The 17,826-nt window shown below is 49.5% G+C and overlaps 1 protein-coding gene across 1 annotated transcript; it reads right to left on the bottom strand.

Annotated features, from left to right (window-relative positions):
- Window positions 1-14,463: 14,463 nt before the first annotated feature.
- LOC112897124 (small heat shock protein, chloroplastic-like) lies at window positions 14,464-15,770 on the bottom strand. The gene is given in 3 exon segments (XM_025965326.1): window positions 14,464-14,892; window positions 14,895-15,268; window positions 15,414-15,770. Coding segments are annotated over 3 exon segments (804 nt in total). The 5' UTR covers window positions 15,667-15,770; the 3' UTR covers window positions 14,464-14,715.
- Window positions 15,771-17,826: the final 2,056 nt, after the last annotated feature.

The raw sequence follows: 17,826 nt of genomic DNA on the forward strand, positions 1-17,826 counted from the left end.
ATACGATTGTTACCTTTCTAGTATCGGCTACTGCCGATACAATCCTTTTGTTCTGTCCTACATCGACTGCACAAAGTCGATGTGTCGGAGAGACACCCACGATCTTAGGGTTCTTGCCATCGGCCGATCCAAGCCAATTTTGGTTACTCTTCCATATCGGTCAAACACGACCGATCGATCCTGAGTTTCCCCATCCTTATCCACCCACTTCTATCAGCCGATTTATCGACTGAGAGATCGGCTATATATCTATCGGTCACATATCCTCAACCACACTCCAATCGGCTGTACGTCACCCAATAGTTGTGCTGACGTAATCAAGTCGATACAACCACACCTAGTTACCTAGAATAACACTTAAACACATCTCAGTTAAGACACAACTGCTTTAGGAAACACCCCTCTGCTGGAGTAATCGATGTTTTCATCGATCGTCTAGAAACCCGATGCACTCATCAATCAACTAAACCCTCGTTGTTTCCAATCAGCTCTGCTGTAATCTTCAACAAGTAGCCAATCCATATTAGTTGTCCTCTTAAAGCTCGGTTTAAGTTAGTTTCAGATCTTTTGATTGTTATACGGTAATATGTTAAGTGAGTGTTGAATTGCACTTGTTGTGAGGTGAAATAGCTTCTCGTGCATGCTTTGAATGTAATGTTGCATTACATGTAGATACGACTACTTCAGCAACGGTACCTACGAGATCTCCTCGGAGTCTATGAAGGATGTTCCTGAAGACCAAATGAATGTCACCAAAGGAGTATCTGAAGCCCCGAACCAAAGTTCGGAAGATATTAACATTTCAAACTTCAGACCCACCAGTAAAGGCAAGCCCCGGACATAACCTACTATTTTATTACACTGCAATCTATATCTATTTACGTATTCTATGCATTAAGTTCTTAGGAATTGCTTGAAACCCTAGTTGCATTCTCCTAGGAACCAATGTGATAAATACTAGCACTTGAGTCCGACTAGCTGCTATGCTAATAGGGCCGGTAGAAGTCGGGTGATTTCCTGTCACTCGCGCGATATAGGAGTTGTAATGTTTACATTCCTGTTATCACTATAAGGATGCCGGACGGGAGTTCTGTGAGGTATCATGGTTGAGGTGATACCCCGTCTGTGTTGTGAAAATTGATAAGGTCGCAGTGTGTGGTAGCGGTGGTTAAGCGTTTGAAAGTACTAGCCGCATGCCGCGAAATATGGTAAGCGGTAAGACTAGTAGCCAATCGGCCCGAGGAGTGGACATACCTCCCACCACATGTATTTGGTTCTTCTGGTTACTTGGTTCGACTGGGGAATACGTGTTGCAAGGGCAACCAGGAGTACGGGTTTTGTAGTCGCGCTACAGACGTACGTCCTGCACATATAGGGTGTGCGTATGGTCCTGCAGTCGCTTGTGGTGGCTCTGATCCACGAGTCGGAATGAAAGGCAAAAGGTTGCTTCGCAATGACCCTTTGGTGTTCCAACCGTGTGATTTAGGTTTACCTTGCAAGGTTGAAAATTCGATTCAGAATCGTCCGCTTCTCACGAAGATTGAGACTGCTTGATCCCTTTACCACATAGAGTAACAAGAGCAATATTATGGTTATCAAAGATGATGCTTGACCAAAGATTATACCATGCTTGCTTAGTTATAGGTGCTTATCTAGAATGGTTAATCAACTATAACTTGAAAGCTAAAAGTTGAAATTAAGGATCTATTCTTTGTTGCTTTTCAGCTAAAATTAAACCCAAAACCATTAAAAGCTTTCATAAGTCTAGTTATGGGCTAAGTATACCCAATCCCGGGTAAGCCTTGCTGAGTATTAGTATACTCAGCCTTGCTAGTTATATGTTTTTCAGGTAATGCCTTTGAAGACTCTACTCTTCCCCTGCCTTGGCCCTGTGCTCTTCCAGATGGTTGGTTCGTGGAATGGGATCTGCCCCCGGCCAACCTTGAGGATACCGAGTAATGTCGTGCCCGGGCTTAGCATGACATTCATCTTGACGACGTATCGTAAATCATCGCGTATGTTTTCCGCTGCCAAAAACCAAAGCTTTAACAGTTTGTAATCTTCTCTCTAAATTTGAAACTTCGTACTTCTTTTGGAAATTCTTGTAATGTAATCCTCTGTGATGTAAAATGTGATGGTGATTGTATCTCTAGACTCACCTTCGTGTGAGGTAACCTTATTTGATCCTGTGTATCGGTGGTTTATCGGGATGTTACCCGACAGGCCAAGGGATTATACCGTTTGAAGCACGTTGGAGCCCTCGGAAGTGGACTCGCGTACTTGAGCCGGTATAATTCAGGTTGGTTCTGCCACAGATGCGTGGCCATAGGGCTTTGTAGAGAGGCTTAGGGGTGTCCCCGGTGGACATGGGTAACTCTCCGCGCAAGTTAGGCGTGATGTTCAACGGTTGAGACTTGTCGGAAAAGGTTGATGCAAGTACCCCCTTGCTCAACGTGATCGGTTGGGTGAGTTGCATGGTCCTTGTGTCGTGTGGGTAAATAAGTACACCCTTGGAAGGTTAATTAATCAATTCAAATTGCCGCACTCTCAGTTATGAGCAAGCTCAATATCCAATGAATTCTTCATAGAAGTATCTGTCAGACCCGGGGCTACGGGACTATGTACATAACGTAGTTTAAACAAGATTAGGAGATAAAGCCTGTCTTATCTCTTATTTATGTTGTTTTCTACTCGTATGAGTAGGAGATAAAGCTAGTCGGTACAGAAGGAAACTATTCGAGTTATACCCGGCTACGATTTCTTGGCTAGTATTGGACTAGGATTCATATAACCCTGACCTCCCGAATATATAAAGGGGGGCAGGGACCCATTCAAAACAGAACAACAACACCCAAGGCGATACAAACCACCATACAAGACGTAGGGTATTACGCACCTTGCGGCCCGAACCTATCTAAATCTTGTGTTCCTTGCACCTTCGAGTTCCTGATCTCGGCATCTCCTCACCTAAACTTACCACCTTGGGTATACCCCTCGGTGGGCAGCCGGTAAAACGCCGACAGCTGGTGCGCCAGGTAGGTGAGCGCATCGAAGATCCACCAACAAACTCAACGGCATCTTTCCAGTTCACTAGGTTAGTACCTTCTCAGGGTAAGACGTTTGTTTTTGGCTCGTGGGTCTGCGTCGCAAGTGGAGCGGGCAGTTTCTGTCGATTCCTTGTTGACATGAAGCTAAAAACTCCTACGGCAGGTCTTCATAGCGACCTTGACAAGTTTGTTGATGATCTCGACGACTTGTCAATTCATGGATCCGCTATGAGGACCAAGGAGGAGTTTGCTTCCAGCGCGACTTCATCCAGTGCTGCAGCAACCTTTCTTGGGTTGGACACGTTCCAATCTGAGAACTTGCATAGCCAAACACGACTCGGTCTACGCAATTTGGCCACTGATTTTCAGGAGGCCGACTTCTCTGAGTCCCTCTCGACATTGGAGAAGGACTTGGACTCTCTACTCCAACTCGGAAGGCCCGAAGCCATCGCATGTCGGGGGGCTTCAGGTTGTTCTGGTGCCAACGGTCTGATGATCACCTCTACTCTGGAGGGGCATTTCGTGCATTGGAAGGGCATGAAGCTTTTCGATCTACTAGAGGCCAAAGATCGACTTGTAGCACACCTTGAGCCCTTGCCTTTTCAGGAGGCAAGGCGATTAGCCACCATGGCGGAGGAGTCGACCGAGCTAGTCGACGCGAGCTCTGATGAGCTCATCTCACGCTAGGTGCTGATGGCGGAAGAAGGCGAAGACGATGGCAACTTGCCCATCGTCGACTTTGATGCGGTATCTGAAGATGAGGCCATAGCTAACGCCGGCGACAAAAATGACGCCGATTGTGAGGCACAGAGGACTAGGAATAGAGCTCGTGCAGCCCGCTGAAGGAGGGTCAATGAGAGCATGCGATCTATGCATCGCGAGCTTGACATCAAATTCGCTGCCGTAAGCGAGCGGGGCTTCAGGACTCCGGTGGCCAACATCGCCAGGGTTACAGCACTTCATTACGCACAGAGGGCTTGGATTCAGCTTGATCAACAAAACCCGGCATCTACCCTCAGGGAGGAGGGTTGGGCGAAAGCCGAAGCCAGGCTCACAGTCGAACGGCAGGCGGCCGTCCTCAACCTCAGCACAGCAACAACGACAACGCTCGCGGGAGTCAAGCCCCTGGTGGGAGGCAGCAGCCACCTCCAGGGGGTAACCCGTGATAGGCCAACCATCGACCTCCTCCAGAAGACCTACGCCAGCGAATCAATGAAGGCCGTGATGCGCGGTCCATAATCAATTCTAGGCACAGAGAGTGCGAAGTAGTCGAGACGGAAGGTACTGACTGCAGCGACTGTGTTCCAGCTTTCTCTACACGGTTTAGCAGTTACAAGTACCCTGAGGACTTCAAGCCGATTGGCATCACCACGTATGATGGCAAGCAAGCTCCTCAACAATGGCTACGTTGCTACTGCACCGCCATTGAAGTTGCGGGGGGCTCCAACATTACCAAGGTCGTTTACTTCCCGATGGCTTTGGAACCTGCGCCACTCACGTGGTTGGAGAGCCTCAGCAACAACTCGATCGACTCTTGGGAGTCGCTCAAGAAGGTCTTCATCGACAACTTCCAGGGGGCGATCACTCATGCAGGTACTCGTCACGATCTTGCTCAATGTAAATAGGAACGTAATGAGTTCCTACAGTCCTATACATGCCATTTCTTCGATGTCCGCACTACATTGCGAATATCTCGGAGGAAGACATTGTCGACTGCTTCTACAACGGCATCACCGACCCAGGCATCTACAGAGACTTCAGGCGGAACAGGCCGAAAACTGTTATGAGGCTTCGTGACATGATGCACGACTGGTCCGAGCAGGAAGAGAAGATGCGGGAGCGGTTCCCAAGGTGCAATGATAGCAACCTGAGGCGTCCAAATGATAAACGCAATGACAAGAGCCCGCGGGACTATTCGGGTTCATCCCGAAAACACAAGCCAGATGATCTCATCGCGGCTGTGGATCATCCCTCAAGAGGCAAGAAGTCAACAACGTAGGAAGAGTTTGAGAAGCTCCTACAGAAGAAATGCCCATGGCATCCAGGTGCCAATCATGCGGCAATTGATTGCTACCACCTCCAGAGGACATTCAGCAATCCTGGTGGCGGTAAGAAGAACAAGAAGCCAGTGGACAAAGAACCCGAAGACGACGACCAAGGGGACCTAGCGCACAATGTGAAGTTCCAGGATGCTTCAAAGACCATCAACATTATCTTCGGGGGAGATGGAGACTTTGGTTCCAGGCGGGAACAAAAACTGCTTCTCCGGGAGATCATATCCGTCGAGCCGGCGGCATCGCGACCACTCCGTTGGTCAGAGGTTCCCATCTCATTCTCCCGTGATGATCAGTGGACAAGTTTCTCGGAGCCCGGTAAGTTCCCCCTGGTCCTGGATCCGATGGTGGCAGAAGTCAGGCTCACCAAGGTGCTCATGAATGTGCGTTGATTACACCGATCTCAACAAGCATTTCCCAAAGGATCACTTCGGGTTACCGCGCATTGATCAAGTCGTCGACTTGATGGCGGAATGTGTACTCCTCTGCTTCCTTGATTGTTATTCAGGATATCACCAGATTGCGCTCAAGGAGGAGGATCAAATCAAAACCGCGTTCATCACCCCGTATGGGACGTACGCTTACAAAACTATGTCCTTCGGGTTAAAAAACGCAGGGGCAACCTATCAGCGCGTGATTCAAATGTGTTTTGCTGATCAGCTGCATCGAAACATTGAAGCTTACATGGATGATGTGGTCATCAAGACCAGGAATCCCGACGACCTGATTGCAGACCTAGAAGAGACGTTCAGCAGCCTACGCAGGTTTCGATGGGAACTCAACCCAATTAAATGCATCTTCGGAGTACTATCAGGGAAATTGCTCTGGTTCATCATTAGCAACCAGGGAATTGAAGCCAATCCTATGAAGATTACAGCCATCACTGATATGAGGGCTCCGGCCACAATCAAAGATGTGCAGAATCTAACAGGCTGTATGGCAGCCCTGAATAGGTTCATCTCCCAGCTCGGGGAGAGAGGACTACCCTTCTTCAAGCTCCTGAAGTGCCAAGACAAGTTTCAGTGGATGGAGGAGGCCGAGAGAGCCTTGCAAGATCTGAAACATCATCTTCAGTCTCCTCCAGTTCTTACAACACCATTGTCGGGAGAAGATCTACTACTCTAAATTGCGGCGATAACTCATGTTGTTAGCAGTGCTATTGTAGTCGAGCACAGCAAGGAGGGCCATGCATTTGGAGTGCAGAGGCCCATGTACTTCGTCAGCGAGGTACTCTCCGAATCCAAGGTACAATACCTAGCAGTTTAGAAAGTTGCGCCATTACTTCGACGAGTACAAGATCACCGTGATTACGGATTTTCCGTTGGCGGATATTCTTCACAATCAAGATGCCACGGGGCGTATATCAAAGTGAGTAATGGAACTGGGGGCTTTGTCAATCGACTTCAAGCCACACACTGAAATCAAGTCTCAAGCTCTATTCGATTTTATGGCTAAGTAGAGAGAGAATCAAATTCCAACTCCAGTCGACAAGCCAGAGCATTGGACCATGTACTTCGATGGATCTCTCAAGCTCGACGGCTACGGCGTTGGAGTTCTATTTATTTCTCCAAGAGGCGAACAACTAAAGTATGTCCTCCAGATCCTTTGGGAGCTATCCAATAATGAAGCCGAGTATGAGGCATTGCTTCACAGGCTACGTTTGGCGATATCACTAGGCATCAAGCGACTACTTGTATATGGTGATTCACTTCTTGTTGTTCAGCAAGTCAACAAAGAGTGGGACTGCAACAAGAAGACAATGGACGCTTATGTACAAGAAGTGCGCAAGCTGGAAAATAAATTTTCTGGCCTAGAGGTTCATCATGTGGTACAGGAACATAATGTTGGCGCAGATAAACTATCTAAGCTAGGATCCACCCTCGCACAGGTTCCAGCAAGAGTCTTTGTCTAAAAGCTGAAACAGCCATCTATCAAGTCCTCACCTCAGGTAACCACTGATGCTGGCCCTCAACAGCCTGATCGGGAGGTTATGATGCTTGGAGAGGACTGGAGAGAGGTTTATATCGATTTCATCTGGGATCAAAGACTACCAGTGAGGATGGATGCAAGAAGCGCAGGGGCAGCTCGTCTCATGTGTAGAAGTAAGGGTTTCGTCCTAGTCGACAGTAAGCTCTACCGGCGTGGCGCACGATCAGGGGTGCTCATGAAGTGCGTCACGAAAGAAGACGGCTATGACATACTGCAGGAGATACATGAGGGCGTTTGCAGCAACCATGCAGCTTTAAGAACGCTGGTGGGGAAAGCATACAGAGCTGATTTCTGGTGGCCCACCACAGTATCTGATGCTGAGGACCTCGTACGGAGATGCCAAACCAGCCAATTCTTTGGCAAGCAATCTCATGTCCCAAAACCTTGATATGATTGGGCCCTTTACAACAGCGCCAGGTGGTTTCACACATGTATTGGTGGCTATCGACAAGTTTACCAAGTGGATCGAGTACAAGCCGATAGCCAAGCTCGCACCAGATCGAGTTGTTGATTTCATCTCTAATATCTTGCATCGCTTTGGTTTCCTGAATACCATCATCACAGACCTGGGTTCAAATTTCACGGCCAACCAGTTCTGGGAGTTTTGTGAGAATGCGTGCATCAAGGTCAAATATGTCTCTGTTGCACACCCAAGGGCCAATGGTCAAGTCGAGAGGGCGAACGGCATGATAATTGATGGCCTCAAGAAATGTCTATATGATAAAAATGGCAAGAAAGGTAGAAAGTGGATACACGAATTGCCACATATCGTCTGGGGGCTCAGGACCCATAGGACAAACACCATTCTTCCTTGTCTATGGCTCTGAAGCTATCTTACCGGACGACATCATGTGAAAATCCCCAAGGGTTAAAATGTACAATGAAGGCGAGGCGGATGAAGCAAGGCAGTTGGAGCTCAACTCTGTCGAAGAGGCTCGCTGCACTGCTCTTGTTCAGTCAGCACGATACCTGCAGGGGATCCGACGATATCACGACCGCAACGTGAAGGAACGGTCGTGCAGTATAGGCGATTTGGTCCTGCACCACATTCAAGGCGAGTCTGGCCTACACATGCTCAACTCGAGGTGGGAAGGGCCGTTCATCATCAAGCAGGTTACAAGACCGGGGCCATATCGACTACAATAGCCCGAGGGCCAAGATGTCCCAAATTCTTGGAACGTTCAAAACCTGCGCAAGTTCTACCTATGAGAAAGTGTGTGGGGATAGCTATTTTCCGGGCACCCAGGCGGCTCCTTTTTTTCTTCCGAATCAATTTGGAGGCTACGTACCATGAAATTCAGATTGTAAACTTCTTCTGTTAACATACGGAGGTTGTAGCCACGTTCATGTTTTATATAAATCGACTTCTTGTCATCAGTTTTGACGGAGGCTACGGCCACGTCCATGCTTTATAAGAATCGACTTCTTGCCATGACCTTTGATGGTCGTTTGCGATGACGATCGTATTTTTCCCAACAAGTACGATCCGTTCTATTGGTTTATACCTAACTTGTTGGACCGGCTCACACGAGGAGCTATTTGGACTACGCCCAGTGTCATTGCACTCAGGGTAGTTTCAACTTCTTGCCATAAGCACGGCAGTCACGACGATGCTCGCGTTCTTTCCTAACTGGTTAGACCTGCTCGATCAGGTCATACCTAACCTGTTGGACGGGTTCCTACTAGGAGCTATTTCGACTATGCCCAGAGTCATTGCACTCAGGGTAGTTTCGACTTCCTGCCATAAGCATGGCAGTCACGCGATGATGCTCGCGTTCTTTCCTAACTGGTTAGACCTGCTCGTTCGGATAATACCTCACTTGTTGGATGGGTTCCTACTTGGAGCTACTTTGACTACTTCCAGGGTCGCTGCACCCGGGCTAGTGTCTACTACTTAGCCTTTGAACTTGGATGACAATTCAGTTAAGGCACATACAAGTGGAGACATCAAATAAAAATATATATATACAAGGAAACGAGTACTTTCTTTTACATTTTAATCCTGTAGTACACTTTTTACTATCTGTTCTGCTACAGGTTAGGCTTCTTGGAGGTACTTGTTGAATTGTTCTTCAAAGCACTCCGCAGCCACTCCCAGCGTGAACACTTCTAGTCGAGCTTCCAGCCAAAAGGATTTTACAAAAAAAAAGAGCGTGGCTGACACACGCAACCGGGGCTTCAGTGAGGAACCTGACGACCTTCTGCGGCGCTCCGAGAAGTCACTCCAGCAAGGGACGCTCGCCTGCTTCGCTGTCATCTTGTGGGTCCACCATGTCCACAAGCTTCTGGACGGCTCCCTTGAGGTCCTCCAGCTCCTTTTGCCGCAGCTCCTTCTCCTCGCCCAGCGTCTTGATCTGCTGAAGGCAATCGGCGAACTGTTGTTCAGTGTCGGCGATTACCTTCTGCAGCTTCTCGACATCATCTGTGCGGCGATACAGCATATTCTTCATGTCAGTAAGCAGCTCTTCTTTATATGTTAAGATTTTGCTAAGCTCTACGGTGAAGATTTTTTCAGAATCCAAGATAAATTATTAAGTGAAAGTACTCGAGGGAAGAAAGGGCTTGCCTTGGTGTGCCTTCTTCTGTTCTTTGAGTTGTTCCTAGAGTTCAGAGTTGGCCTTCTCGAGATTGCGGAGATCGTTCTTGAGGAGCCACGTCTCTCGAGTCCGCTCCAGCTTCAGCTTGTCAAACTCTCTCTGAAGATAAATGTTCTTTGTCTTCTCTTCGGATATGAGTTTTTCTTTCGCAGCAAGCTCCTGGTGGCCATTCACGACTGCTTTCAGCTTGTCGGTCTTCTTTTGTGAGTGCTTGATCACATCCTGCATAAGGGGGAAGATTAAGACAAGCAACTCGATAATGTATGCTGGCAGAAGAGTAATCATGTCTTACCAGGGTAAAATTGTACAACTCTTTGGAGGCCTTCTTGAAGTATCTTATGTTGTCGTCCATTAGAATTGGATCATCCACCAGATCGGTGGTGACGATATTTTGGTATCCGCATCCGGCCACCAGCAGATCTTCAGGGCTCCTTGAGGTCCCTGCGGCTTCTTCAGAAGATGGTTGCTGGGCACTTGCAAGTCAAGATGCATTTAGTACATAATGTCTGTGGTCTAAGCAGCTAGCCGTGGGGGGTCAGACACTTACCTGTACCATCTGCAGGAGCGGCATTAGGGGCCTCGACTTGTTCCTTACTACCAGCTCTGGTTTCGGCTTGCTGGGGCTCGGGGGGTGGCAAGTCGGGCAATGTTGTGTCCGCCTCGGGGGCTGGTTCCTTGGGCACGAACTCCTCTGGGGCTGGTGGCCCGGGGCTGGGGTACCTACGGCAGGCGTTGGCTTGTGCCTCATGTCGCTTGCAGACCAACAGAAGCAGAATCAGTTATATTATTACACAAGTCGAGCAGAACAGGATATTCATTATGCAAGAAAAGATCTATACTTACAGCGAGGATTTCTTCATGATAGCTTTCTTTACTCTTAAAGCCCATGGTGTTTCAACCACGGGACTCGTTGCTGGGGGCGGGGTCACACCAGCTGGTGGCACGGTACCCACCATGGCGATGGTAACTGTTTCTGTCGAAGTAGTCGATAGGTCTGTTCCCACCTCTTGGCTCTTGGGGTCGGGAGGAGAAGCAGATGGACTGCAAAAGAATAGTGTTAGCGTGCAACAGTACCGATATATGACAACTCAACAAGGTAGTACCTTCATACCTGGAGGACTCGACTACATGCGCTTTCCGTTTGCGCACTACCCGACGACCCTGCGGGACCAAAGGCAGAGCTTCGGTCAACTCCACGGATGGTCCGGGGGAGTTGTTCCTTCCCGCCTCTCCTTCAGCTTCCCTTTCCGCCAGGGGGCTCCCACCTTCAGTGGACTCGCTGCCAAGCTGAGCTTCGGCTGCTTGAGCCCTCTTCGATTCGGCTGCGACGCTGGGGAGAAGGTGGTCCGGTCGAGGGATGTCGGGTTGCGGTGGACAGCTCCGGTACAACTCTGTGTGTCCCTGCAGAAGATTTTCAGTTAGCAGTGGCAGAACAGCAGAACTGGTTTTAAACAAAAAGTAGTCGAATACTTACCAGTTTCGGAGGATTTTTGTGCAGAAAATAAATGCGGGATGTAGGGAATGGCGTCCACGTCCAGCAGCACTCGCCTGACCCGGATGAGTGCGACGTCGTCACTCAATTCTTCTGCGCACATCTGAGAGGGATCTTCAGCGTCTATGTACTCGAAGCCTAAAGTGTGGCATTGTTGGATTGGCTGGATCCGGCGCTTGAAGAAAGAAAACATTACAGATGCTCCGGTCACTCCTATCTCTTCGTGCGCTGCTATGATGGCTAGCAATTCGTCGACTTGGTCCAGGTCTCCTCTGGAGAGCTCGGTGTTCCACTCTGGCCTCACAACAGGGGGTTTGCCGGTTTTTTAGGAAGCTGGGGGGCATGATTTTCGATGTAGAACCAGTGGTTCTTCCATCCAGAAATATTGGAGGGGAATTTATAGGAAAGGTACCTATCGCCGGCTTGTTGTCTAAGTTGGATGCCGGCGCCCCCTACAACAGATAGGTTTTTGGCTGTGGGCTGTGGCTTTACCCGGAAAAGGAAGCGGAAAAGATCCCAATGAGGTTCAATTCCGAGGAAAGCTTCGCAGAAATGGATGAAAATGGCAATATGGAAAATACAATTCGGGTTGAGGTGATGGAGCTCAAGCCCGTAGAAATAAAGAAGGCCTCGGAAGAAAGAGCAAGAGGGGATCCGTTTGGCAAAATGGTAAAATGTGATGAGATCGTCTACATTTTCCATGGGGAAGGTTCGCAAAAAGAGGGGCGCCAGTTGACAAGACTTTTGTCTTGGAGCAAACCCTCGGAAATAAGTTTTTTGAGATCGTTGTTGGAGCACTTACTGTGAGTCCACTGCCCAGACGGCGGCTATGACTCCTTCTTCTTCTTTCCATCTTTCTCGCCGGATCTCTTGGGCGCCATTTCTTAATCCGCTTGCCACGAGTTGCTCGGGGGTTGCGGAGAAAGGGGCGAAGAGATTGGTTTGGTTTGGGGCTCTCCAAGGAGGTGAAGGCGGAGTGCGGCTCTGTTTGTGGGGATTTGGAAAGTTCTTGGCGGATTGTAGATTGGAAGCACAGATTTTACTTGGCGTTACCGCGGGGTTAAATAACCAGCGGCTGGATACAGTTTTACTATTTCGAAGTTGAAGAGTCGTTTCAGAGAATATTCGGAAGATGAGGGGTCATTTGGTGGATTGTTTGGATAAAATATTTGATTAATCATTTTTTAGGGTTAATGGTCTCGAAAAAAGGGGTTTTTCAAATTTCAGATCTAACTTCCATCATTTGTACCATCACACCAGTTATTTATCATGGGGATATTTTTTCACTGCATGCCACGACTTTTGGATCCTTATTTCCAAACCTGAGAGATTTGGATTCAAGGCTCAGGGGCTGCGGGATATATGGCATCAACTACTTATTTTTTTGAATTTATTTGAAAAGTAAGTAAGGAAGATTCAAGACTAATGTGACCCTCAGCCTGATTCTCCGATTCAACCTAAGGCTCGGGGGCTACTCCATACGGAGTACGATTTTTCAATCGCACACCATACCAAAGAAGTAACTCGGGGCATGAGTACCTTATAGCTTCGATGCAGCCAAGAAAGTACTCGAAAAAGAACTTCAAGATGGAGCTTCAAAAGAAGCTGAAGACTACTTTGAAAGTACTCGAGAAGCCTGCAGTACTCAGCTACGAAGAGCTTGGGGGCTTGTCAGACCCGTGGCTACGGGACTGTGTACATAACGTAGTTTAAACAAGATTAGGAGATAAAGCCTGTCTTATCTCTTATTTATGTTGTTTTCTACTCGTATGAGTAGGAGATAAAGCTAGTCGGTATAGAAGGAAACTACTCGAATTATACCCGGGTACGATTCCTTGGCTACTATTGGACTAGGATTCATGTAACCTTGACCTCCCAAATATATAAGGGGGGCAGGAACCTATTCAAAACACAACATCAACACCCAAGGTGATACAAACCACCATACAGGACGTAGGGTATTACGCACCTCGCGGCCCGAACCTGTCTAAATCTTGTGTTCCTTGCACCTTCAAGTTCCAGATCTCGGCGTCTCCTCACCTAAACTTACCACCTTGGGTATACCTCTCGGTGGGCAGCCGGTAAAACACCGACAGTATCATTTTTATTCGGACTTGGTTCATGTCAACTCTTGATACTCATTTATTTTGTAATTTAGTTAACTAAAAGTTGAGGTGGTTTGGGCAAGATAATTAAAATGCTAGAAAGTTAGGTGTTGGATTAGAGAGCTCGTGCTTATGCAAATTACTTAACCCTAAAGCCTTATCTTGTGAGCCTTCATTTGCATAATGCTTGATTATTAATTAAATTGCGAAAGTCTTGCGAGTATCTTTGTACTTATCTTGCTTTGTTAACTAAGTTGCAGGTGAGCCGAAGGTTGTGTTTGGCCACTTCTACCCCGCCGACCCCAGTGCGGGCGAGGAGCAGGTCGATGCGGTCTTGATGGTGTCCTTGAGCAAGACCCCATCATTTTATCGTTATTTAGTTATCCGCTGCGAAATCGTTCTTTTAGGGATGGCATGTTCAACATTTAAATTGATGATCTATATCCCTTTCTAATGTTAAGTAGTGAGTCCGAGGCTTGTATTTTATTATTGAACCTTAAATTTCAGATTTAAATCCATCCCTTTGTTGAACTTATAATGTTTAGTTGTAACCTTTATTGCTTAAAATTTGCTCTTTGTGGTCCATCGGTGATATATGTGATTGTAAATGGTACGTGTGTATGCATAATCTTGGACATATGGTGGAGCACGTACCGGGACTACCGGATTTGACATTATTTTTGGCGAATGACGAGTTGGTCATTTACGACTTAGATGTGGGTTAACACGTGGCACACTCTTAGCGCGAGCGTGTGTTAGCTTTCATCTTAATGTTAATGACCGGCAGTTTATATTAAATTGGGCGGTTCTTGCATTTCAGTCCAATTTGGTGCTCTAATTGCTTGATGTATTCACTCAATTAGGCGCTCAGTTCTGAGATCATGAATGATTTGGGGATCAAATCAAAAGCAAAAGGATTTAATGGAATTACTGAGGCTTTCGTCGGAGTTTCAGTGGCTCCTCTGCTCGATTGCTAGCCTGAGCAAATCTCTGAATCTCTCTCTCATATACACTCTTATCTACCAGAAGCTGTAGTCGCCGTCAAATCCCTCATACTGACGAAATCGCTGTCCTTATCTGCTTCAGTAGATTGCCAGGGACTCAGGCAGAACGGTGGTGGTGGTCCTTATCTGCAACTTGCATGTTCTTCTCTAGCTAGCAGCTGTCCGTTTTTTTCCATTTACCCAAACAACGTTTTTCCAGAGGTATAAAAATCTTACATTCCGGAGGTATGCACAAGAAAATACAGGTGGAATAGGATTACAGGCGCAAAAACTTGCAATGCTCCCAAACAGGGCCTACTTAATTTTACTGATACAATGTTAATATTAGCTACAGCAAACTCAAGTTCTTGTATCAATAAAACAGCGGTGCAGATGCATGCCGCTCGCTCCATCCAGAAGGTGCTAGCTGATGTTGGAGCTGGTCACTTCACTGCACCTGGATGTTGACGACCTTGCCCCCGGCTGACAACTTGGGGATGGTGAGGTAGAGCACACCGTCCCTCACCTCGGCCGCGATCCTCTCCACGTCCACGTTCTCCGGCAGCTCGAACCGCGTCCTGTACCGCCCGAAGCTCGCCGCCGGCCACGGCTCTCCCTCCCCTCCTCCTCCTCCTCCGCCGCCGCGTCGTCCTTCTTCTCGGCGGTCACCACCAGCGTCCTGTCCCGCACGCTGACCCGCACGTCCTCCCGCGTCATCCCCGGCATGTCGAACCGCACCAGGTACTCCCCCGCGCGCTCCCTGACCTCCCACGGCGTCCGCCCGCCGCGCCGCCGGTACGCCGCGCCCGAGGCTCCTCCTGCTGCAGGCACAGCGACGCCGTTGCTACCCGCGTCCGCGCGCGGCACCGCGCTCGACGCCACCGCCGCCGGCACGACGAGGACCCGGCCGTCGTCGTCGTCGCCCTCGCCGTCCATGATGCGCTCCATGGTGCGCACCATCTGGTCCAGCGTCCTCGCTTCCGGGAAGCTGTCCCATAACCCTGCGAGGCAGGCAGCGAACCCGATCGTCAGGCTACTGACAACGTGAGCAAACGATTTCTTTCGCTCGATTGCTCAAATTCTTAGAAAATTAATTAGTCTGCTACTCGGATCAAATTGTCAAGAAAATGAAGGCAGATGGCGTACCGAAGGGAGTGGTTTGGATGAGGCGTCTCCTTGGAATTGGAGGGCTCGCCTGCTGCTGCTGCTGCCTGGGTTTGGACGCCCGCTGCAGGTGGTCCAGGCTATCCGTGGAGCCGTTCCTCATGGACCGCGCCTTCACGGAGCCTCTCTTCGGCACCACCACACAGGATGGGCTGCTGGTCCATGTGAACCTACTTCTTGGAGCGGCGGGGGAGGTGGTGATGGCGTGCAGGTTGGAGACCACAGCTTGCTGCATCGTCGTCCACTGCTGAGGATCGGAGCACCAGAAAAGAAAAAAGCTTTCGTATTTGGTTGGCTACTTGGCTGATTAGAGGAAGATGAGTGCGACAGTGCCGAGAGACTGGCGGTGCGCGTGGCTTTATATACAGGGAGTGGTGAAGATACGACATTGAGGTCACGAGGGGGCACGAATGACGGAGTGGGTTCCGGAGACCCTGGCGTTCCAGAACCCTCTGGACACGTGCTGGACAACGGATATTTCCATCGGGCCTCAGCCCGCCGCCAGCCGGCCAGATGCCAATGCTGGTCGCAGCGATTTTGGAACACGGTTGGGGAAAAAATCACTCTTTGGATGGAACATTTCTTTCAACACGATGCACGCTTCATTTCCATTACTTCAAACAGATGCACAGATTGTTCGGCACACGACCAGAGAAAAGTACTAGTAGCCTAGCATCATGGTCTGCACCTGATTCAGGTCAGATCGTCCGCAGGGAGATACCTAGGATTCTTAGGCACAAGTCAGGGATAAGGCTGGTGCCAATGGGGGTGATACCGCCCTCCTGTCGCCCCAGCCCAGGCGTGAGTGAGGCGAGAGGCAGGCGAGAGGGAGAGAGAAGGCGGTAGTGCTACCGCCGGGCGAGAGCGAGCGCTATCGCTCCACTCTCGTCCGCGTTGGCAGGCGCGGCGGGGCGGTAGGCGGGCGGTAGTGAGGTGGTGCGTTGGTGCGGCGGGCCCCGGGCGAGAGGACGTGACGTGGCGCGTTTTGATTGGTCCACGCGGACTATTCGTTGAACTAGCCGTTATTTGACCGTTTGAACTCCAAAAAATTCGAAAAAAATTGCAAAAAATTTCAAATTTCATCTCTAACCCCCTATAAATATCTCACCCAGTTTTCACTCCTTCCACACCTCATTTGAGCTCATTTCTCAACTCTACAAACCAAAATCTCTTCCACCATGACTGGTTGGTCTCTAAATTTTCGTACCTTCACTGAAATCCCATTTTAGTTGAATAAAATTAGTTTATTGAATTATTTTGCGTACGCAAACAAAAGAGAGTGAAATAATTAAATCTGGAAAAGAAAAGCTGACGTGGAGGAGAGAGAAGTGAGAGCTGACACTATAGCCTCTGCATTGGAGGGGTGGGGTGAGAGTGGGGGCGAAAGCTGACGTGGTGGGGCGAGAGTGAGGCGATGCACTGGACTCAGCCTAACAACCTACGAGTTTAAAGGCACCACAAAACCACAACCACAGAAAAATAATCTATATACTCTCTTTTATCCAAAAGATACATCAGAAGTATTTGGATGTAACATAAACGGTAAAATGGTAAAGATCGAGTCGCCGGTAAATCGGCCGATCCAATGTCTCCTTTTAGACATGACATGACCCTAATCAACAAGGTTGTGTTCACTGTACTAACCTGAGTGCCCTCTATCTAGTCGCCTCTACATCCAATCATGTGGTTGGCATGATCGAAGAAAACATTGCTTTGAATTTGATGGTAAGAAAGATCGTTGATAAGGGTGTTCTCCCCTACCCCTGCGTCGCCCTCCCTGGCGGCTCAGGGGGCGACCCTGCGATCCACCCACCCATCCCCTCCTCTAGGCCGCCACCGCAGCTGGCCGGCTGCTGAGCCGAAACCAGCCGGCATGCCTCCTCTCTCCCTCCCTCTCTTCCCTCCGTCTCTCCCCTCTCCTTCCCCATCCTCGCTAACCACGGATGTGCGCCGCCCCCGGCCACCAGCCGCCGGAGGCCGGATCCGGCGTTCCCTTCGCCAAATCTACACTTCCCCAAGCCGAATTTGCGCTCCCTTGTGGGGGATGGCCGGAGCGCGGGGGGGGGGGGGGGGGGCTTCTTCGCCGGGCTTCACCGGGGCCCGCGGCCACTGGTGGCCCTCCTTGCCGCATGCGGCCGCTAGTGGCTGGCCCGCCGGGGCTCACGGCTGCTGGTTGCTGGTTTCATGTGGACGTCGCTGGGGCTCATCCCGGTGGTCGGCGGCGGCGGCGGCCAGCCAGTCAGCGTCCTCGTGGGGAGGCGCCACGTCGCTCCTTAATGCTGGCACAGTCTGCGGCGGCTTTGCCCGCGTAGTGCGGTGCGCCGCCGCCTCCTTGGCGGCCGTTCTCTGCCGCCTCTCAGCCGGGTGTCCTCGCGCTGGTGTTGTGCCTCCCTGG

Source organism: Panicum hallii, chromosome 6 (assembly GCF_002211085.1).
Source record: "Panicum hallii strain FIL2 chromosome 6, PHallii_v3.1, whole genome shotgun sequence".
Classification (NCBI taxonomy): Eukaryota; Viridiplantae; Streptophyta; class Magnoliopsida; order Poales; family Poaceae; genus Panicum; species Panicum hallii.